At 36.6% G+C, this 23,260-nt stretch overlaps 1 protein-coding gene and 1 pseudogene across 1 annotated transcript; one reads left to right on the forward strand and one right to left on the reverse strand.

The window, feature by feature from the left end:
- LOC110740934 overlaps positions 1-23,260 on the reverse strand; it is a 109,867-nt pseudogene that overhangs the window by 14,136 nt on the left and 72,471 nt on the right.
- LOC101021070 (40S ribosomal protein SA-like) lies at positions 9,544-10,584 on the forward strand. The gene has a single exon (XM_003907892.5). It carries the CDS (start codon positions 9,619-9,621, stop codon positions 10,498-10,500), a length of 882 nt encoding a protein of 293 aa, XP_003907941.2. The 5' UTR covers positions 9,544-9,618; the 3' UTR covers positions 10,501-10,584.

The following is a 23,260-nucleotide window of genomic DNA, read 5'->3' on the forward strand; positions in this document are numbered from 1 at the left end:
TAGTCAAAAAACACTATTTGGAAGAATCAGTCAAATTGATAAGATTGTGGCTATACAGGAAAGAGAGAGAGGGAAAAAACTGCAAACATTTTTAGGAATGAAGTATAAAGAAAGAAAAAAAGTCACATCACCAAAGATCTTCAAACAATAAATAAGTAATAAGCCCATATAAGAAACACTTATATGCTGAATTTGAAAAAAAATAGATAAAATGGACAAACACAGCTTGCCAAAATTAATATAAGAAGAAAGAGAAAACTGGAAAAACTTGGTTTCAACTAAGAAAACTGCTTTTTAAGTGAAACCCCTTCCCCCAAAGAATTATCCTGGACTAGATTGTTTCACTGGTGTATTCTACCAGATCATTAAGAAAAAAAGACCTCATTCTTACAAAAACTCTTTCAGAAATTGAAGGAGAATGGAACACTCTTCCCTTTTTGGTAGACGGTTAGTATTATCTTAATTCTGAAACCTAATTCAGAAAAATAAAAGAAAACATTACAGACCAATATCTCTCCTGTACATAGACACACACACATACATTACAATTAGTAAATACTGTCCAACAATCTATAAAATGTAGGGAATTGCTCAAAGGAGACATAGCAATAACAATGAACATATGGGACATATGAGTGTAGCACAGTGACCAAAAGCTCAGGTTCCAGAGGCTGAATACATCTGTTCACAGTGTGGATCCACAACTTACTAGCCTTATGACTTTGGGAAATTATCTTACTTTTCTAATATCACATTTCTTCACTTGTGAAATGGAAAAAATAGTATGTACTACTCACTAGATGTCAGGGTTGAATTAGATAATACATACAGAGTGCATATAACTTGCATATTTTGTACACAGTTGCCACCCATTAAATATTTGTCATTGTCATCATCATCATTATCACCACCATCATCATCATCACCATCATCATCATTAAAGATGTACTTCAAATATTTGGCAAGTAACCTGTGAACCTGAAGTTAAGGAGCCAATTTATGATTACAGTTAAAGATAAATTGATAAAAAATTGTGACTTAGGTCTTAAAACTAGTGAGCTTGCTTACAGGGGCTCTGGAGATGAGAAAAATAATCATTTTTCAAAGTGGTCATAAACAGCCATTTTGTAATTGGAGGCTGAATGGGAGGAAGAGAAAACAGTAACAAAGACATTGAGGTGAAGAGAGAGGGAGTACAAAGAATCACTCCAGAAGCCTACTTTACTCTCTATGTCATAAATCAATAGTCTCTCATCTTGTAACAAGTGAGTTAACGAGAGAAAGAGAGAAACCACCTTGTACATTATTTTTCTGTCTATAAAAACTATATTCTCCTGGGTTCAAGCTATTCTCCTGCCTCAGCCTCCTGAGTAGCTGGGATTACAGGCATCCACGACCATGCCCAGCTAGTTGTTGTTTTTCACCATGTTGGTCAGGCTGGTTTCAAACTCCTAACCTCAAGTGACCTGCCCGCTTCGGCCTCCCAAAGCGCTGGGATTACAGGTGTGAGCCACCGTGCTCAGCAACAAATATTCTTTTTAGTATCTTTTTCACATATTGGACTAGATGACATTTTGTGTACCTCCAAGCTTTAAGTTCTTATGTATTTTCTCTTTTTATATTTTCAACCACCTCACAAAGTAAGAAGGAACTATAATTCATAAAAACTTCAAGAGTGGAAAGTTAAATAAATTCCCCAAGATCAAACCAAATAAATGTAAAGAAAGAATTTGAAATTTTCTGACTTCATTCCAGTATTCTTTTTTTAAGGGATTTATTTATTTATTATTATTATACTTTAAGTTCTGGGACACATGTGCAGAACATGCAGGTTAGTTACATAGGTACACATGTGCCATGATGGTTTGCTGCACCTATCATCTACATTAGGTATTTCTCCTAATGCCATCCCTCACCTAGGCTCCCACCCCCAGAAATGCCCCAATATGTGATGTTCCCCTCCCTATGTCCATGTGTTCTCATTGTTCAGCTCACACTTATGAGTGAGAACATGCAGTGTTTGGTTTTCTGTTCCTGTGTTAGTTTGCCGAGAATGATGGTTTCCTGCTTCATCTATGTCCCTGTGAAAGATATGAACTCATCATTTTTTATGGCTGCATAGTATTCCATGATGTGTATGTGCCACATTTTCTTTATCCAGTCTATCATTGATGGGCATTTGGGTTGGTTCCAAGTCTTTGCTATTGTGAACAGTGCTGCAATAAACATATGTATGCACGTGTCTTTATAGTAGAATGAATTACAATCCTTTGGGTATATGCCCAGTAATGAGATTGCTGGGTCAAATGGTATTTTTGGTTCTAGATCGTTGAGGAGTCACCAAAGTCTCAGGATACAAAATCAATGTGCAAAAATCACAAGCATTCCTATACACCAATAATAGACAAACAGAGAGCCAAATCATGAGTGAACTCCCATTCACAATTGCTACAAAGAGAATAAAATACCTAGGAATACAACTTACAAGGAATATGAAGGACCTCTTCAAGGAGAACTACAAACCACTGCTCAATGAAATAAAAGAGGACACACACAAATGGAAAAACATTCCACGCTCATGGATAGAAAGAATCAATATAGTGAAAATGGCAATATTGCCCAAAGTAATTTATAGATTCCATGCTATCCCCATCAAGTTACCATTGACTTTCTTCACAGAATTAGAAAAAACTACTTTAAATTTCATATGAACCAAAAAAAGTGCCTGTATAGCCATGAAAATCCTAAGCAAAAAGCACAAAGCTGGAGGCATCATGCTACCTGACTTCATGCTGTACTACAAGGCTACAGTGACCAAAATAGCATGGTACTGGTACCAAAACAGATATATAGACCAATGGAACAGAACAGAGGCATCAGAAATAATGCCACACACCTACAGCCATCTGATCTTTGACAAACCTGACAAAAACAAGAAATGGGGAAAGGATTCCCTATTTAATAAATGGTGTTGGGAAAACTGGCTAGCCATATGCAGAAAACTGAAACTGGACCCCTTCCTGACACCTTACACAGAAATTAACTCAAGATGGATTAAAGACTTAAACATAAGACTTAAAAACCATAAAAACCCTAGAAGAAAACCTGGGCAATACCATTCAGGACATAGGCATGGGCAAAGACTTCATGACTAAAACACCAAAAGCAATGGTAACAAAAGCCAAAATTGACAAATGGGATCTAATTAAACTAAAGAGCTTCTGCACAGCAAAAGAAACTAACATCAGAGTGAACAGGCTACCTACAGAATGGGAGAAAATTTTTGCAATCTATCCATCTGACAAAGGGCTAATATCCAGAATCTACAAAGAACTGAAACAAATGTAAAAGAAAAAAAAATGAAACAACACCATCAAAAAGTGGGCAAAGGATATGAACAGACACGCTCATCATCACTGGTCATTACAGAAATGCAAATCAAAACTACAATAGGATACCATCTCACGCCAGTTAGAATGGCGATCATTAAAAAGTCAGGAAACAACAGATGCTATAGAAGATGTGGAGAAATAAGAACGCTTTTACACTGTTGGTGGGAAGGTAAATTAGTTCAACCATTGTGGAAGACAGCGTTGCAGTATTTATTATGCTACTGACCATGTCTCCTCAGCACACTTTACATACCATTAAAAATTTTGAAAGCAATTTTTCGTTTTAAAATCTCCACCATATAATATTTAATTTTACTTTCTAAATACTCATATGAGGTTGCTTTGAGTTTATATTTAAAAACTGTGTGTATTACTATAAACACATGTTTATGTTTCTAGTGTGGAAAATAGTAACACAAACTACAAAATATAGAGTTTTGAAATCTCATATAATTATAGTAACAAAAAATGATAATAATAAAGTTTATATAGCTCTCACTTATTGAGGTAAAATTATGTTCCATGTGTTTCACACATATTTCCCCTAATTTTGACACAGATAAACAGATATTATTATCCTTGTGTTATGAATGGAAGGACAGGGCTCCAAGAGTTTACATGAAGACATATAGGTTGGTTTTCCCAATATCTTTCCTTTTATTGTCAAATCACTCTGCTCTAATCTTTAACTTTAATTCTCAATCTCTTGTCATATGACACAGTTATTACCATCATATTTTCTGTTCTAGTTTACAATGATTAGGCTAACAGTAGGCACATTACTGACATGGGGTCAATTTGAACTCCTTCATGGGCTCGATCAAGTTGATACCTGATTGCTGCCGGACATGACACAGTTTTGAGGGTGTCCATGATCCATATCCTATGTAATGAAAAAAATCCATGTGCAGGGAGGTGGAATGAGCCTAATTTACATAGTTGACACCTAGAGTTAGACAAAGAGAGAACCCAAAGAAGACAATTTTCACTGCCAATCCTATTTATTTATTTATTTATTTATTTTTCCTGAGACAGTCTTGCTGTGTTGCCCAGACTGAAGTTCAGTGGCACAATCTCAGCTCACTGCAACCTCTGTCTCCTGGGCTGTAGCCATCCTTGTACTTCAGTCCCTCAAGTAGTTGGGACCACAGGCTTGTGCCACCATGCCTGGCTACTTTTTATAATTTTTAGCGACAAGATTTCACCATTTTGCCCAGGCTGGAATCGAACTCCTGGCCTCAAGCAATCCTCCTGCCTTGGCCTCGCAAGTGCTGGGATTACAGCATAGGCCGCCATGCCTGACCAGGTTACCAATTATTAAGATACTTTTTGGTTTTGTTTTCACTTCAGTGGTCAGTGTTATCTAGGGAGGTATTATCATATTGATTTCTAGCTCGTTTAATACTTAATGCACTCAGAAAATACCTGGAAACACAGTAAACATTTTATAAATTGGTAGTTTCACACATAAATTAATTTTTTCCTATTAAATTTAATAATTCAAGGTTAATCACATTTACAAAAAAAAAAAGAAAGAAAGAGAGAACATGGGTTCCCTTAATTCCACTTTTGTATGTACCCAGAATACTGTTTGTTTGAAAGTTCCTGAACTCTATTTTAATCCTTATTTTGTTTTAATTTTTAATTATAGCTAATACAACATTGAAATAAAGGCTTTTAAAATCTCTTTTTTGTCTTTTCCATAGTTATGTTATGCAAGTCTTATTTTTCCTACTCTGTTGCTTTTGAGTATTTCTCCCCTCTAAAGGGCTACAATTACTTAAAGCAGTTGGCACAGATCTGTAGTTCAGGACAATATGCAAGCATCTAACAAAATCCATTCAATATTGATCTGTATCACATTTCTTTCTAACTTCTTGGAGTTTAGAAAAATTCTTAATTATAACTCATAATTTGTTTCCGGCAAGGTTTTTAAACTCTATTTCTGTACATCTGAATTCCTAAAGGTCTTTGGCCTATCAATTTTAGAATGTTATTTATTTTTCTTAAAATTCTAAAGAGAAGGAAGCTCATTTAGAGCACAGGTAAGAGACAGGGAAGAAAATGAGGATTGGTTTTACCAGATTAAAGAATACTTGAAAGAAACTCTCTTGGAGTTAAAATTTTGTCTGAGTCTTCAACACACCAATTAAAGAAGCTGATATTGACTGTTAGATGTTGTATTGCCTCATTTTTATAAAGGCCTGCTTAAATGTATTGATTTATTGATTTTTATAAGTAAAAAAAAATGTTTTCCATGATGATCATTGTTACTCTATGACAATTTTGTCTTGTTATGTACTAAGGAAAGTTCAATAATTAAATTTTAGTGCAAATTTGTTTACATAGCAGGAGTTCTTGGAGGAGGTAGAGACTGAGATACCTAACTCCTTCTGAGTAAGACAATCATTTTACTATGGTAGTCAACAGATGGGCTAATGAATAGTGTCCTGGGTTCCCCCACCAAGCAAAGGTTAGGAAGGGGCTATAAAATCAATAACTCAACAATTGTGGATCTTGGAATGCAGACTAAGCACAGTGACATTCTTTCATAAACTAGCAAAACAGGGGAGTGCTCTCATGAAGTATTTTTATGCAATCAAAGCAAAGTTTGACCAATAGATTTTCCACAAAATGTCAGCAATCTAATGGACCTCCTATTCTTAAACCTCAGGGCCTGTGTGGATTTGATTGGAGACCAAGAGTTTTTGTGCCTTTATCCATTCCCTCTGGATCACTACATTGTATATTCAATGGAAATAAGCAATCCAGGAGAAACAAAAACAACATGAAATAAGACTTTGTCCATATAAAACAACAACAGCAAAAGAAAAGCAAATAGCAGAATAATAATCAGGTTAATTTTAAATATATTTAACAAATGTTATATCTCCAAAACAAAAAGGCTAATATATTACTATTCAGATAAAATTACTTATCAGTGGTACCTTACTAAAGAGGTCTAATTACTTTATAGAAAGGGCTAGTTCCTATTGAGGTAGGAGGCAGGCTAGACTCCAGAGGCAGGGATTGAACCCCAGACCAAATTGAGTACCAGCTAAAAGAGGTCCAAAGTGAAAGCATCTCCCCAAAAGACATGACCACCAGTATGCCATGTCAGTTTACCATTGCCATGACAACATCTGGAAGTTTCCATCCCCTTCCATGGCAATGACCTGACAACCCAGAAGTTAACCACCCTCTTTCTAGAAATTTCTGCATAAATTTACCCTTAATGTGCATATAATTGTGGATATAAGTGGGCATAAATATGAGTTCAGAACTGCCTGTGAACTGCTACTCTGGGCACACTGCCTATAAGTAGCTTTTTTCTCAAGGAGCAATACCTCTGCTGCTGCCATGTACTGCAGCTTCAATGAAAGTTGCTGTTTAACAACATTGCCTTGCCCTTGAATTCTTTCCTGGGCAAAGCCAAGAACCCTCCTGGGCTAAGCCCCAATTTGGGGGCTTGCCTGTCCTGCATCGCTGTTACCTTAAAGCAATGTCTTACACAAATATCTAATTGATTACAAATCCTAGGAAAACAAAATAAATCCAGTAATGAGAACTCAAATAAATTAGGCAAAGATCATAATTTTGTTGAAACCATCTAACTTATCGGCAGTTTTGAAATACAGATGGAGTTCTGGCACAAGAAGTCCAGTAAATGTGCCTGGTGGGTGGACTGTCTGTTTCTAATGTGTGCTTGGAATGCTGTCAAGCAAGGATTTTCAAAGCAATAGTGCAAACTCCACTGCTGTAAAAAATGATGAAAACACTCATCCATGTCTGAAATAAAAAGAAATAGTGGAATTTGTTACTTGTTACAGTTAAGAATAATTATGCTTGTCTGATTGTTTTACCTAGCAAAGTAGACTGCTGGTATTATATCAGATAACAGTGGAGTTATGGGAAGCACGGTTTGGCAGACTTTAAGAATGGTAAGTAGATTGACATAATTTATGGAATATGTTACTTGGGTGAGACTCATGTGTTGGTTGACAATCATAGGCATGCTATCGGAGTGAGCCTGTTCCAATTTGCAAGGGGCTGATGCTGATTGGTTTGTTTCAAAAAATTGTGCACACTAAGGTGAATTGTCAAACTATTCCTTTCCTGTCATTTACTTTAGGATGGAGTTGCTGTTTTGTAAATTCCTTAGCACATTTTGTTGAAATCAGTATCCACATGAAATCCACACATTGCATTTGATTCATATGTCTCCTGCCTCAAAACAATACAAATGTATTATCTTAAGTTCTGAATGCTGGAAATCTGAAATGAGTCTTACTGGGCTAAAATTGAGCTATTGGCAGAGCTGCATCCCTTCTGGGAGTTCGAGGGGAGATTTCTTTTATTTGGTTTTTCCAGCTTCTGGAAACTGCGTGTATTTTTTGGCTTATAGCACCCTGCTGCTTTCAATCTCAACAACCACATCACTTCCATCTCTGCTTCCTTCATCACATCTTCTCTGACTCTCCTACCTCCATCTTTCACTAACAATGATACTTTTAATTACATTAAATTAACCTGCATAATCCAGGATACCCTTCTCATTTCAAGATCTGTAGTTTAATATCTACAAAGGCTGTCTTGCCAATGTAACATATTCACAAGTTCTGAGGATTAGTATGTAGATATCTTTGGGGACTATTATTCTTCTTACCACATCTCCTAGACATTTGTTAGTATCTAATCTCATCCTGTGCCCTTTTCCCCTTTTTAGGTAATTTGTTGAAGAAAGTTGACTATTTATCCTATAGTAGTTCTCATAGCCTGGATTTTGCTAACTGATTTTCCATAGGGTCATTTACCTTACCATTCTGTCCTTTGAATGTATTTAGATCCAGTTGCACTCTCCTGTGCAGTAGCTACTAAGCATATGTGACTTTTAAATTTAAACACAAATGAATTAAATCAAAATAAAAATTCAATTTCTCACTAACTAGCTATACTTCAAGTGTGCAATAATAAATGTGGTTAATGGGCTACTGTATTGACATCATTGATATAGAACATTTCTATCATTACAAAAAATTATATTAGAAAGTGCTCATCTAAAAAGTTGATTAAATTCAAGTGTCATGTGTTGGTATTTATTTGGCCACGAATATTTTATGGACAGTGTTGTATACGTCCATCCAGTATTATTATGTTATATCTGGTATAACTCTATTTTTTTTTTAAATGGACCAATTTATTATTTGGTTCTGACATAGTCAGCCTGACCCATTTATTATAAATACCTTCATCACTTTTTACCTATTATTCTTTAGCCATCATTGAGGGTTGTTTTGCTGACATTGAAGGTTGTTTCTTAGGTCTTTTATTTTCTTTAATGTTTCAAAACAATAATTTTTTCCTAATTATATCTTTTCTAATTTATTAATAAACAAAAACCTTTGCTTCATTAACTATTTAGATATCCTGAGTACTATGTGTATTGGAAAGGAAAGATGAACATTTATTACTCTGAAAAATAGTGAAGGTGAAGGTAATGAGTTAATTCCTTAGCTTCTTCAAAAAGTGACCAATTAGTACTTTATTCAGTATCATTTGTAAATCATGAATTTAAATAAATGTGATGTGTTTACTCTGTTGTAGTTATTATTCTTTTCTATTTTTAAATTGTCCAATGGGAGCATGTTCAAGTTGGCTCTCAAGGTTTGATGTTATCCAAAGCAAACTTCACTATGTTTCTTGGTTTTAGCTATAATAAGATGTTCCTGGATCAATATGTATATTTCTGATCCAGTTATTACGGAGTCAGCTATTTTAACAAGTAGTCTTGTTTCTAGATTTCCTTCAGTCAAGGGTAATAGAAAATATTTTGTTTAAAGAAATGCATGAGTTTACACTGTTTCAAATGTTGTCAATATGATAGGCCAGAAACGGCATTTTAGGATTATTTAACATTATTGTGTATGAAGTTGAGCAACATTTTATGTATTTAACTAGGCCCCATTCTTGACTTTATCAAAACCTATGCTTTCTTTATCTGTCTTTAGCACATAGGATGCTTATCTCTGGAAATGGGCAAATCAGAATTAAAATTCTAATTTGGGGTCAGTTTGTCCTAATTTATTCTAGTCACTTAATTTTACCTAACTCTGCCCTTCCAGATAATTGCTCCAGTAAGAAATTTAGGGCTTTCCGCGCTACCTACACAGGCGTCCATACGGCGTTGTTCTGGATTCCCATCGTAACTTAAAGGGAAACTTTCACAATGTCCGGAGCCCTTGATGTACTGCAAATGAAGGAGGAGGATGTCCTTAAGTTCCTTGCAGCAGGAACCCACTTAGGTGGCACCAATCTTGACTTCCAGATGGAACAGTACATCTATAAAAGGAAAAGTGATGGCATCTACATCATAAATCTGAAGAGGACCTGGGAGAAGCTTCTGCTGGCGGCTCGTGCCATTGTTGCCATTGAAAACCCTGCTGATGTCAGTGTTATATCCTCCAGGAATACTGGCCAGAGGGCCATGCTGAAGTTTGCTGCTGCCACTGGAGCCACTCCAATTGCTGGCCGCTTCACTCCTGGAACCTTCACTAACCAGATCCAGGCAGCCTTCCGGGAGCCACGGCTTCTTGTGGTTACTGACCCCAGGGCTGACCACCAGCCTCTCATGAAGGCATCTTATGTTAACCTATCTACCATTGCTCTGTGTAACACAGATTCTCTGCGCTATGTGGACATTGCCATCCCATGCAACAACAAGGGAGCTCACTCAGTGGGTTTGATGTGGATGCTGGCTCGGGAAGTTCTGCGCATGTGTGGCACCATTTCCCGTGAACACCCATGGGAGGTCATGCCTGATCTCTACTTCTACAGAGATCCTGAAGAGATTGAAAAAGAAGAGCAGGCTGCTACTGAAAAGGCAGTGACCAAGGAGGAATTTCAGGGTGAATGGACTGCTCCAGCTCCTGAGTTCACTGCTACTCAGCCTGAGGTTGCAGACTGGTCTGAAGGTGTACAGGTGCCCTCTGTGCCTATTCAGCAGTTCCCTACTGAAGACTGGAGTGCTCAGCCTGCCATGGAAGACTGGTCTGCAGCTCCCACTGCTCAGGCCACTGAATGGGTAGGAGCAACCACTGAATGGTCTTAAGCTGTTCTTGCACGGGCTCTTAAGCAACATGGAAAAATGGTTGATGGAAAATAAACATCATTTTCTAAAAAAAAAAAAAAGAAATTTAGGATACTGGTTTGTTTTGTGAAAAACCATTTCCACTTGGTAATAGAGGAGCAAAATAACATGGTTATTTAATAATTGGAAGTAGATGAACTAAAATGTTTGATTCTTCACAGAAGTCATGAAAAAGCAGCAAGAGCAGCAGGAGACAGCCAAATGCCTAGGCAGATAGGGGCAGGTCCTCAGTGAAAGCCCCCCTCCAAGCCAAAGACAGTTTAAAGACTGAAAGCCAAGCTACAGGTTAAATCCTCAGACCGACTGAGAACTTGTCTTTCCTTTTGGTGCACTTTCCTCTGATTGGTCCCCTCCCTTCACCTATTTTACATATATCTACCTTTTCCTATTTGGTTTTTCTACACTGACATGCCCACCTTTGAGTGGTTTATTTGCTTTAATCTTTTCTGCATACTCACAAACCAATCAGCATACACTCCACATTCTGAGTCCATAAAAGGCCCCGGATCCAAGCACATCAGGGACTTTCCCACCTTTGAATAGGGGAACCACCCCACTGTGTCCCCTCTTTGCTGACAGCTTTTCTCTCAGTTGATAAATTTCTGCCCCACACACTCTTCAATGTCTGTGCACTTAATTCTTCCTGGTTGTGAGACAAGAACTTGGACCTAGCTAAGCTAAAGAACAGAAAGACCATAACATTTTGGTGGCCTGTATGGGAATACCTCGAGGGTGAGTAAATGTGGACCCAAATCCTCTTTCACTTTTGTTTCCAAGCCTTCTTGTCCTCAGATATTTTTCTGAAGGCAGATAAAACACCAAACCTCTGCTGAGCCAATTAAGAATGAATGATGCAGCTACAGAAGGCAGGATGCTGGAGAGAACCCTGACACCCCCCGACCCACACAGCTCTTGGGGGTTGGGAATGTCAGCCTTGTTCCAATCCAGTCTTTTTTATCACATTTTTCTTCCTTTCTTCAAGGCTTTCATGACATCAATTTCTTCTTTTACATGTTGCTGCAAATTGTAAAGATATTACTAAGTAGAATGAGCATTTGGCCCAGCCATCAGATATGCAGTTCAGAACAAAGTGCTTTCTGTCTGTTCTTAGAGGCAAGGAGGGTACAGTGATAAGAGACTTTCCCCTGTTGAGGGAACCCATTTGCATAGAGCAAGAGGTTCCCCCCCACCCCCCGCCAGGAACCTTCTCCACCCTGCACTTAAGCTGGTTTTTTTTTTTCTTTTCTCCACGATGTCAGGAGTTAACAGAGCCCTGCAAATACAGGGAGCTTTTCTATGTGAGAGGTTTTTTCTTTTTGAAAGGCATTTTACTAGGCCAGGACCCCAATTCATGGGATGCCCTTTTCTCTCCCTTGTTTGAGGAGGACCCAGCTCCACAGCTTTACCTTAGCATTTGACTTATGATAAGGAAGCAGTGGAGGAGTGACTCTGCCAGCTGCTGGCTGCAGTCTGGCAAGGGCAACCTGGAACTTAATGAGCCCATGAACCCCCCTGAGGCACCTTCTTGTCCCAAACTCAATTCCAAGCTTTCAGTTGAAGCCCTAGTAAGAAAAACTGGATTGAGAGATCCAGAGGCAGACAACAGAAGTCAAGGGGCATGGTGCAGGTGAACATAACTGATTCCTGCCAATTAGCATTCCCCATTTCATGGATAGAGGTCATGCTAGCATCCATGGCATAAATGAGGTCTGAGGAACTCAAAGGTTACTGACAGCATGAAGGAAAGGCAGCATGTGGTAAATACAGATAACTCCCGCCCTCTAGGCCTCCTGTTAACATAGGTGAAAGCCGCACTGGCACCCATGGGTAGCATCCTCTCAAGGTCGCTGGGACTCAGAGATACAAGGATGGAAGAAAGAAAGTGGGATGCCTCTTCTTTCTGTCCCTCATGTACCCTGGATATTCACTGGAAAGAGAAAAGGACTAGGGATGCCTTGTTCCCCTCTTTCTAGATGGGTAACCAATCATCTTCAGTGTGTACTTCTGTCTCGAATGCCTCCTGAATCACTGAGACTTCTTTTAAAAAAACAAACAAAAGCCTTCTTTATCCTTCTCCTCCTCTGTCATCTCTTTGCAGATGGGTAATTGTGTCTCCATACCACAGGACCCTCTCCTTTGATGCATCCTCCAAATTGGGAAAAGTTACTTTCTCCACACCTTAAACTGCTTGGCTTAAAACTGAGCTTGGGGGAAGGGAACCCAGAAGCTGGACATACCAGCAAAAGGGTAAAAGTCTTCTTTGTTAATCATGTTTTTGACTATAATTACCCTGATTATTTTGTCATTCATAGACAATTGTTGTCTTGCTTTGATTCTTTTCAAAAGTTGGTTTATAATGAGCTATAGAACTTTGACAGGTGCTCTTAAACACAGGTTTCTGATATCTTTGGAGATTGTGACACTGGAACAAAGGAAAAATGTACAGTACTCTTGGAGAGCTGAAATGCTTATGAATATCAAGCAGAATAAGAGTTAACTGAGTGGACTAAACTAACAAAATATTGAAGTAATCTTTTTTAACTTTTTGCTTAAAACACTGCTGATCTTTGTTTTGTTTCTCAGAGCCAAGGAAACATTTTTGAGCTATCTATAGCTTTTAACAATTGAGTAAGGTTTAATCCTGTGAATAAAATTTGGAGCATATTTGTTTCTCTCTGCCTGATTTCTCCAGAATTTGGAAAATATTTGTGAGTATTCTTAACTTATGGCAATGTAGTTATTTGCATCAGTGCAATAAAAATCTATTTTCTTTCACAACAGGACACAATTGAAGAAACTGGTTGTTTTACCAAGACTTTGACTATAAGAGTGTGCTTCCCTTTAAGGAATCAAGCTTGACTTGCAGAGCCAATAAAAACCCTTTGGGAAAACTGGCTTCATATCTTATCAACACAGTCCCTGTACAGGGTTCCTCACCTGTGATGAGTAAGGAATGTCACTTTCTAATAGGCCCAGCAGCCCCATGCTATCTTGGGACTGCAAGATGAGAATAATTTACCCAACTCATAGGTATTTGAGGGTTTTTTTTTTTTTTTAATAAAAATGAGCACTGGAGGGAGAAAAATTATGTTTCAAAACTTATATACTTGTAATTAAATTCTAGTTTCATTACTTGTTTTTAAGTTTTTGCCTACATTTTAAACTAACCTTGCTTATTTCTGTGAACCAACCAGTGATCTCCGGCTGCAGTTCAGAAGAAACAAAAGGGATGGGTAATGTAAAAATCTGGATCAATATTCTTGTTCTGGCCAATTATTCTGACAATCCTTCCAGGTAAGGTGCTCACAACCCAGAGGTTTCTTTGTTTGGGGAAATAAGACCAAGGGAGTTAACCAAAGTCAAGCCCTATGCTTGGCTTGCCCCCTTGTTTCCTTTTGATAAATGTCTTCTAATAACCTGGTTTGTCTTTTCTCACCTTTAGACCATCAAACTCCAAACAGTCATGCAACCAGAGCCTCAAACAATGGCTCTTTTTTACTGAGGACTCTTAGATAGGCCTCTGAGAGAGATCGACTGCTGTTTTCCCAAAACAGTGCCTCCCGTCTGTAGGAAACAGTTAAGATATGTTTTTGTCCCTACTCTAATGGCAGTTAGATGTATCTCTTCAGAGGGGGAAAAGTGAGAGTGGCAGGAGGCAGCCAAATGCCTAGGCAGATAGGAGCAGGTCCCCGGTGAAACCCAACCTCCAACCCAAAGACAGTTTAAAACCTGAAAGCCAAGCCAGAAGTTAAATCCTCGGATCAGATTGAGAACTTGTCTTCCTGTTTGGTGTGCTTTTCTCTGATTTGTCCCCACCCTTCACCTATTTCACAAATACCTACATGACAGTGTAGAAAAATGGTTTTTCTACACGGTCATGCCCGGCTTTGTGTGGTGTCTTTGCTTTAACCTTTTGTGCATACTCACAAACCAATCAGCACTCAATTCACATTCTGAATCTATAAAGGGCCTTGGACCCAGCCACATGGTGGACTTTCCCACCTTTGGGTAGGGGAAACACCCCCTAACCCTGCTTCCCCTCTTTGTTGAGAGCTTCCCTTTTCCTTAATAAATTCTACACCACTCACTCTCCCATGTACACCTGCCTAATTCTTCCTGGTTGGGTGACAATAACTTGGACCTAGCTGAGCTAAGGAGCAAAAAGACCACAACAGCAGCACTACAAAGCCACAAATGTAGACTAATTTTAAATCAATATGCACTGCACATAAACACACAGGTTGTCATGCAAATATGCCAGTACTGTTCATTCATAATGTGATGTCAGCTATTCATGAGTCATCATCATACAAACCAATGAAAACAGTCTTCCTTCTCTTCTTTACTATCCAAAAAAGGAAAAATCATGGAAATGATAGATAAATTTATGTAAGTAAACTCAATCAATCTGTGCATCTAACTTTACTAGAGGTAATGGCTGTTTAAGGTGCTGACCATGAGAAAATCCATCACTCTGGATTCTGGGTCATCTGTTCAAGTTTCGTCCTGGAAAGTGTTAGTAGGTTCCAGTTTTCTGTGCTTTCCTCCTTTCCTCTACACCTTCCTATCTCATTTCTTATCACGTCATATGGCAACCATCCTTTACTCACCAGCCTCTCGAAAGACAGCTGGAAAGGCAATGCTTTTTTATCTAAGCATCTCCAACCACTAGCCATGACGGTCAATACACAAACTGAAATCAAGTGAACTGGAAGGTAATTTTAACACAATCGAGGCTCTACACTTTAGTACAATTGGAAACTATAGGAAAGTGTTTACACAATTTTTAGAGCTTGTGATTAAAAAAACAAACAAGATCACCACTTCAAGTACACATCTGAGGTTTAAAGGCACTCTCATTCATATGTCATTTACACAGTAGAACTAATGAAGACAGGGCAACGTAAGGCACATATGACCTTCATACTAAAAATTGATCTGATTTCAATATTAAATAAGAAAGATAAACTAGAAAGAAGAATGGATTTTCTATAGAAGTAATAGTTTTTAAAATTATTTATTTGCAGAAATAAAGTCTGTAGACCAATTTCTTCAGCACTTTTCTCTATATTCTTAGACTCCACACTCTCTCAGCAAGCTTACTAGTGAGGGAGAGATGGACACTAGGAATTACTGAATCTATGCATTTTCCTGTCCTTTATCCATATCATTAGTTACATGTTAGATATTTTGTGATTTTTGCATAAAATAATGTATACTTTTTCCAAGTTGCCAATGGGTTAGCTCCAATAACAGTGGCTAACCATAGTTAAAACAAATTATACTTGTTTTAACTCAAGCTGTTGGAGCTTTCGCACGATGTAGGAAGTGCAGAATTGCTTTTGGAGTTATAAAGAACTAGGTTTGAATCCCTGCTGTGTGATATCAGGCATATATTTAGTTCTCCACATCTTAGTTTTCTTATTTGTATAACAGTAATATTGAGTTATTATATGCGAAGCTGCCCAGTATAATCCCTGTGGCAAACTAACAGTTCAATAGTAATGGATATGTTTTCCTTTCCTAAAAATGATTGCCCTATTTACTCAGTAATTCATGGCTGCAATTATATTTTTTTCAACTTTTATTTTAGAATCAGCGGATATGTGTGCAGGTTTGTTACATGGGTAAATTGCATGTCACTGAGGTTTGGTGTATGAATGATCCTGTCACCAAAAGAGTAAGCATAGTACCCAATAGACAGTTTTTCAATCCATTCACTCCCCCATCCTCCTGCTTCTAATAGTCCTGAGTGTCTGTCATTGAATGGCTGAAATTACTACTGTGGTAAAATTATTTGGTTATTTGTCTAATCAAGCTGTAGTGAAAAACTCAAGGGCTTTGGAAGCACATGTCTTTAAACTTAAACAGAAATTTGAGCCTCACTTTTCTCATCTGTAGAATGCAGAATGAAAAATACAAAAACACACGGTCTGGCTCTAGGTAGGTAGTACAAAGATGCTACTTTAATTTTCTTCTTTTTATCATTGAAAAATACTGTGTCTGAAGTTTGTGTTTCAAAATACAAACTGAAAAACTAAAACTTCTACTACCACTGTTCTTTCTTTAAATCATCTGCTACCACTAAGTAACAAAATAATAGTAAAATAATTTAATAGACATTCTTGGTACTCTGAGTTCAAATAATACTTCATGAAGTATTAATAGAATTTTTCTAATCCATCTCTGTTCTAAATTCATCAGTGAATTGCTTTGTAATTTATAAATTGTGCTTATAGTGCAATAACTTTAGGATTGCAGCATTCATTTGTAAAATTTTATCCATACTAGAACTCTACTTTCCTTAGTCAGTTCAGGATGCTATAAAAATATAACTTGGGTAGCTTATAAACAACAGAAATTTATTTATCATAATTCAAAAGCTGGAGAGTCCAAGATCAAGGTGCCAGTAGATTTGATATCTGGGCCTGTTTCCTGGTTCTTAGGTGGTGCCTTATAGCGGTGTTCTCACGTGGTGGAAGGGACAAACAAGCTTCCCTGAGTCTATTTTATAAGGGCACAAATTCCATTCATGAGGATTTTGTCCTCATGACCCAACCTCACCTCCCTAAATGCCCCACATTTTAATACCATCACCTTGAGGGTAGGATTTCATATATAAATTGTGTAGGGACACAAATATTCAGACCATTGCATTACCCCTATTGCCCCCATGGGACTTGAAGGTGGTGAAATAAACAAGGAAACTGAAGGATTAAAAGGTTTTTCTTATTTTCTTCTTTATTTACTTAGCAAGTAAGACAGCCTCCAAAGATACTACTTTGAATTAATTAAGCACAGAAAGTTTTAACAGGGAGTGGGGGTTGGGGCCACTCTAAAGAAAAACAGAAATACCAAACCACAACAAAGTTTCTAGCACTTTGGCAGTCAAGTTTTTATCAAAACATGTTATTGGTTGTGAACCAGCAGAAACAGACCCTGCAGATTTCCTTGAGAAATGCATGGGTGTTTACTGCTCAAAAAAGTGAAATCTTTCATGAGAGGTGAATGGAACCTGAGAAAACCTTAGGAGAACAGGAATATTTAAGACAGCTCATGGAAATATAATCTTTCAGTCTGTCTCCTCTTGGTCAATATTAGGGTCAAAGCCTACACGTTTTAACCGTTAATTTCACCCAGATCTAGTTCATCACTCTGGGTGAAATTATCACAGATGGTGGTGCTGCAGGTGGTAATCCAGGCTGTTAGGTCTTAAACAATTTCATTGGCATTTTCTTGGATTTGAAGCTTTGGATTACAACCTTGATTATCAGTTGCATAAGTGGCTATGCAGAAGCTTTCAAGACCCTCATCACAATTTAGTATTTGACTTACATAAAAGCAATCACCAGCAAGCTTTTTAGTTATAAACTAACAGTTCCTGGTATGGGGCAGAAAGTGAGGAAAAAAGTTATTGGTTTAACAGTTTGTTGATTTTCCTGAATTTTTTCATTCAGGAAAAAAATTATCTTAATTTTTAGTTATCTTATCTTTTCAGTAAGTTTTTTAAATGGCTCCTCAGTTACCATAGTTTAGTCAGGTAAAATTTCACATTCATTGTAAACCAAAATATGTGGAGAAGAAAACTAAATTGTTGCAGTAACACACACCTGTGGAGGCACAAATTGGTCCTAGACTGTCATGGACGCACCCTGACTTTTACAACGATCATGGTACAAACCTCCGAAAGTAAGAGATCATCTTGATTTCTGTTTTGGTGGGTTTTTCACTATTCTCATGGCCAGACATGAATAGACATGCCAAATTTTAGAACATGTAACACGTATCAATAGTTATGAAACTTCAATTTAAATTTCAGGATTCATTCTTTTTTAATAAAATAGTTAAAAACTAATGTGAGTTTAGCCTCAGTCAAAGGGATCCTATTGGGATGTTAAAACATTTTTCCAGTGATTCTTCTATAACTCAGAAATGCTTTTGTGTGGAAAAAGCCTTTATATACTTATATATTCTTTTGGTCATTATCTGTAGCGTTTTCAAACATTGAGAATGAATTCAATTTATGGAAACTGGCCAAATTTTATAATGCCAACTCTGGTGGGTATGGTAGATAATTATATTTGGTAATAGCAGATTTTATTATGCTAAAAAAAACCCTGAAATTAAATGATGAAGAAACTGTGTTCATGTAAACATGTTGTTTTCTCTTGTGATTTGAATTAGAGAATGAGTATTGCACGCCACCACACAAAATAGACAAGAAAACACACTGACAAAATATTCTCATTATGACAATCTACTTTACAAGTACAGAAATATTTCTTTGATATTCTAAGTTTTTGTTCTTTAAAGCTATTCTGCAAAAATGGGAATATCTCTGTGTGAGTGGTTGTGAAGGGGAATATGCCTAATTGCTACTTTGTTAGAGGTGCACTTAGATGTACCAACGAAAAAGAAGAAATAGGGTTAAAGAGGGAGTTTGTTGATGGGAGGGTTGAGTCCACCTGGCAGATCTCAAATCTAATTTGAGGTTTTGACTCAGCTTTCTTTTCCGGCTGAGAGACTGAATGGGTCTTACACAACAAAAGCTTCTGGCTTTGATATGGGGAGAGAGGCAGCACAAGCCTCAGTAAATAACAGTGTTGATTGTATCTCACTTTCCTGTTTGTTTGTTTGTTTTTAGAAGGAGTTTTGCTCTTGTCACCAAGGCTGGAGTAGGTTATGGAGCAATCTTGGCTCACTGAAACTTTCGCTTCCTGGGTTCAAGAGACTCTCCTGCCTCAGCCTCCTGAGTAGCTGGGATTACAGGCGTGTGCAACCATGCCCAGCAAATTTTTGTGTTTTTAGTAGACACAGGGTTTCACCATGTTGGCCAGGCTGGTCTCGAACTCCTGACCTCAGGTGATCCACCTGCCTCAGCCTCCCAAAGTGCTGGGATTACAGGCGTGAGCCACTGCACCTGAAAACTTTCATTAACTCAAAGGTTTCATCCAGACTTTGCTTTGTTCAACATGCTTAGTCATTTAAATAAAAACGGTATGTAATATACATACATATAAGATCAACATGTTCAATCATTTAAATTAAAAAAGTATGTAATTTTATTATGAATTATTTCCTTTTATATCATGAATGAAATAGATGAAATAGTCAATTGCATCAAAATAATTAATGTGCAAGCAATTAATTAAGGGAATTATGAACATGAGAATCATTCCACATAAGAAGTAAAGACAAAGAGAATAAGTACAGGAGGATACTAGAATAAAAACTAATGTTAGGAAAATTACTATAGAATAGACTTATTTGAATATAAGAAACAAAGAAACATTACCTTCATTATAGAAAGGATAACTTGCTGAAACAAATGACAGGTTTTCCAAGTGGAGACAATGAAGAAGCGTGACATGTTTTACAAACTTTCCAGAATTGCCAGGATTGGGGATCTATTTTCTGGGAGACTTTTCATGTCAGTGCTACTACATATAGGTTAACTCTTTCAAGTCACCAATCATAACTAATATAATACTAGTGCAAGTGAAAATTATTAAATCAGTATGAAAATTTCACTGGCCAGTTTAATTACACTTACAGATATCTTGCTACAGACATATCCTGGGTATACAATATGTGCAGCATGCGTATTTAATTTAGTAATTGGAAGAGAATATCTAACCTTTCCTCAGCTATAATCTTTCCCGATTTGCTTTTTATGTTCATAGTTGGTTTTCATGTAAAGATAGCTTTGAAATTTTACCTTTTTACCAAAGTGTAGCCGTTTTGTATTTGTAGTGGATTTTATCCTGCTGAGCACTTGAAAGTTCTAAGGAACAGGGACAAATCTTATTAGTGTGGGACAGCCCTATAAATTGCACTGGGTCTAATATCACACTGACTCCTGCTTACTAAGAGCCAGTGTGTCTTCTTATTGTGATAATTCACAGCACACCCACAAATTTCCAGAAATACCTCCTGGGAGAGTACCTTCTTCATTGAGAACCATTATTCCAAATGAGTCGCATAACATTTTGTTTTTTTCTCTTCATTTATTTGGCAATATTTTTGAAAGTATGAACGATGAACTGTATTTCTTTCTTGAAGGGTGACCATATACTTTATTATTCAAACTAGATACTTTTAAGTATAAATAGGATGCTAATATGCTAATACACTAAGGCAACAGGTGTAAACTGGGACTTTCTTGGGCAAACTAAATCATTATCTTTTCTATATCATATCAGAGGTCTACACTACCTTATCCCAAAATCTTGAGGTCATTTTGTTCATATTCAGGTATTTTTGTGTTTTAGGAAGGTAACGTGATACATATTTTATATATATAACTCCAGCACTGTGTGATTAAATATGCTGTTTTTCACAGAAAAAAAAAAGTATGAACATATAAATTTATATTTAAATGTGTCAAATACAGACTATAAATAACCTCAGGGACTGTATTTAGAAGAATTCTGAGTACAAAATGAATTTATATAATTTTAGACTTCGGATCGGTAGACATAATATCTTGTAATATACAGGTAAATAAACTGATGTTGGTGTGGGTGTGGGGGTGTAAATTACATACCTAAGGCCATGCACCTTGTAAGTTTTGGAAGTAAGTTTAGGAACCACATTTTATAATTCTTCGTTTGTAAATATAATTATACTCAGTAGAATAAACCAAATATATGTTAATTTTGTAGGTTTGTCTTCATTCCCTGAATCATATTAAAATATTTAAAAGTAAAAATTGCTATAGTTTACTGGCACTTACCATGTATCTGTTCTTAATACTTCCATGCATTATTTCCTTTAATCTTCACATGATGATATATGAACTACTATTTACTTCATTTTGCAACTGCAATATTCCAATTTCATAGCTAATTAAGACCTACATAATTTAATTCCAGGCTACAGGCACTAAGCTGTGCTTCCTCCTAAATCTACAGACTCACTGTCATACAAGAGCTGTAACTCGGTTGGAATAGATATATGGTCTTTGATGCTTGTAAAATCAATATTTTCTCATAGTCTATAACCCAAACCCCCAGCCGACAGTTTTTGACTGATTTGATTGCCCATAATTATTTCCTTATGACTTTGGACTGAACATTCTTCTCACCAAACTTAAAAATTCATTGTAAAGAGCCACAGCCTAATTCTAAAGACATAATAGAATCCTTATAAATGAGAGAAGCAAATACAAGATGATCATGTTAAAGAGAACAGTCAGAGGAAAAATATTGCTTTATCTTCTGGTTTACGACATCTTCAATTCTTCATCACAACTCCACAGAGGATATCACATTTCATAATTCATCAATTGAAAACATGTTTTAGATTCTAGAACCATTCAGGAAACAGCAACTACTCACACAATTACTCAGGCATGTTGTTTCTGAAGCAGAATCACACAAGGATTCAAAATCTTTTACCTCCATAGGTCTTCTGTAAAATCTGTTCCATGCATATACACATGCATACAAACCTTATGCAATGAATATTTATTTTTTTTTATTTTTGATAGTGATGGTAAAAAAATGCAAACACAAAATACTATACGGAATTAATTTATGAGGCATTGGATGATGAAACCAGGAAAAATTTAAGATTGTAAGCAAATTCTGGGAGATATTTAGATATCAGAATTTCAGTTTTCCAACTATATATGGGATAGAATTTTAATCAAATTTATTTGCATTATAGAGTAGGTACCATTAACACTAGATATTACTGTCCACTTGCATATCTGCAATCAAGGATTGCAATCAAGAATCCTCACCAAAAGACTTTGTAATGTGGGATTTGATTTTACCAGTAGGTAAGACAATACCTATTGATATTTACCAATAAGTATTTATTTATTTATTTATTTGGCAGGGCATTGGTAAGTCATGGCTGAAAAGTTGTGGTTTGTTGAGTAACCACAATTTTAATCTAACTAATGAGTCTAAGAATATGAAAATGGATTGAGATTTTGGGGAATGAAAAGTTAAGAATAAAACAGGAAAACTTGTTTTATTGAACCTAGTTTTTTTAGGGTAACTCCTTGAAGGACAAAAATAATACTTTCCTCTTGTATAATTTTGCTTTAGCTTAGGCAATGTTATATTTCTTATGTGTTCTGCTATATCTTCTTTCTAATTTTTTATTATCCATATTGTTCCTCTATATAATGTGCTACTGAGAAGACTTTCAAATAAATGACTCCATGTTTTCGTAGCCTATTTTTTTTTTAAAAAAAAAGATCAAATCCCCATTTTCACATATTAGAGTTCCTTACATGTTATGAACAAATAAGTTTTGGAAATATTTCAGCATTTGAATTATTTTAATGGCATAAAAATTGGTGGGCTTTTTTTGTTTGTCAGAAAGCTATATTTTCTTCCTAAAATAGCATAACATTGGGGAGGGAAATTAAAAAAAAAAACAGCCATTAGAATAAATGCAAAGCATTAGTCAATGCTAATAGTTCAACAGATACTGATTATGGATAACTTGTTCCCCTGGGAAAAAAAATTTATTTAAAAACAAATTAAAAATACTTTTCATGTTTTAAAAAATTCTTTTAAAGACATAATGCTACAGTTTGAACATGTTTCCTCCAAAATCCAGGTGTTGCCAACATGATAATATTAAGAGGTTTGTCCCTTAAGACGTGATAGACCATGAGGGTGCCCCTCTTCTGAATGTGATTAGGTGCCATTATAAAAGGGCTTGGCTCAGGGAGTTGGTAATCTCTTCCCCTTCTGCCTGC

Source organism: Papio anubis, chromosome 10 (genome assembly GCF_008728515.1).
Source record: "Papio anubis isolate 15944 chromosome 10, Panubis1.0, whole genome shotgun sequence".
In the NCBI taxonomy this organism is placed as follows: Eukaryota; Metazoa; Chordata; class Mammalia; order Primates; family Cercopithecidae; genus Papio; species Papio anubis.

Excerpts from the sequence above, each read along its gene's own strand:
- LOC101021070 (XM_003907892.5), top strand. The coding sequence starts at position 9,619 with ATGTCCGGAGCCCTTGATGTACTGCAAATGAAGGAGGAGGATGTCCTT.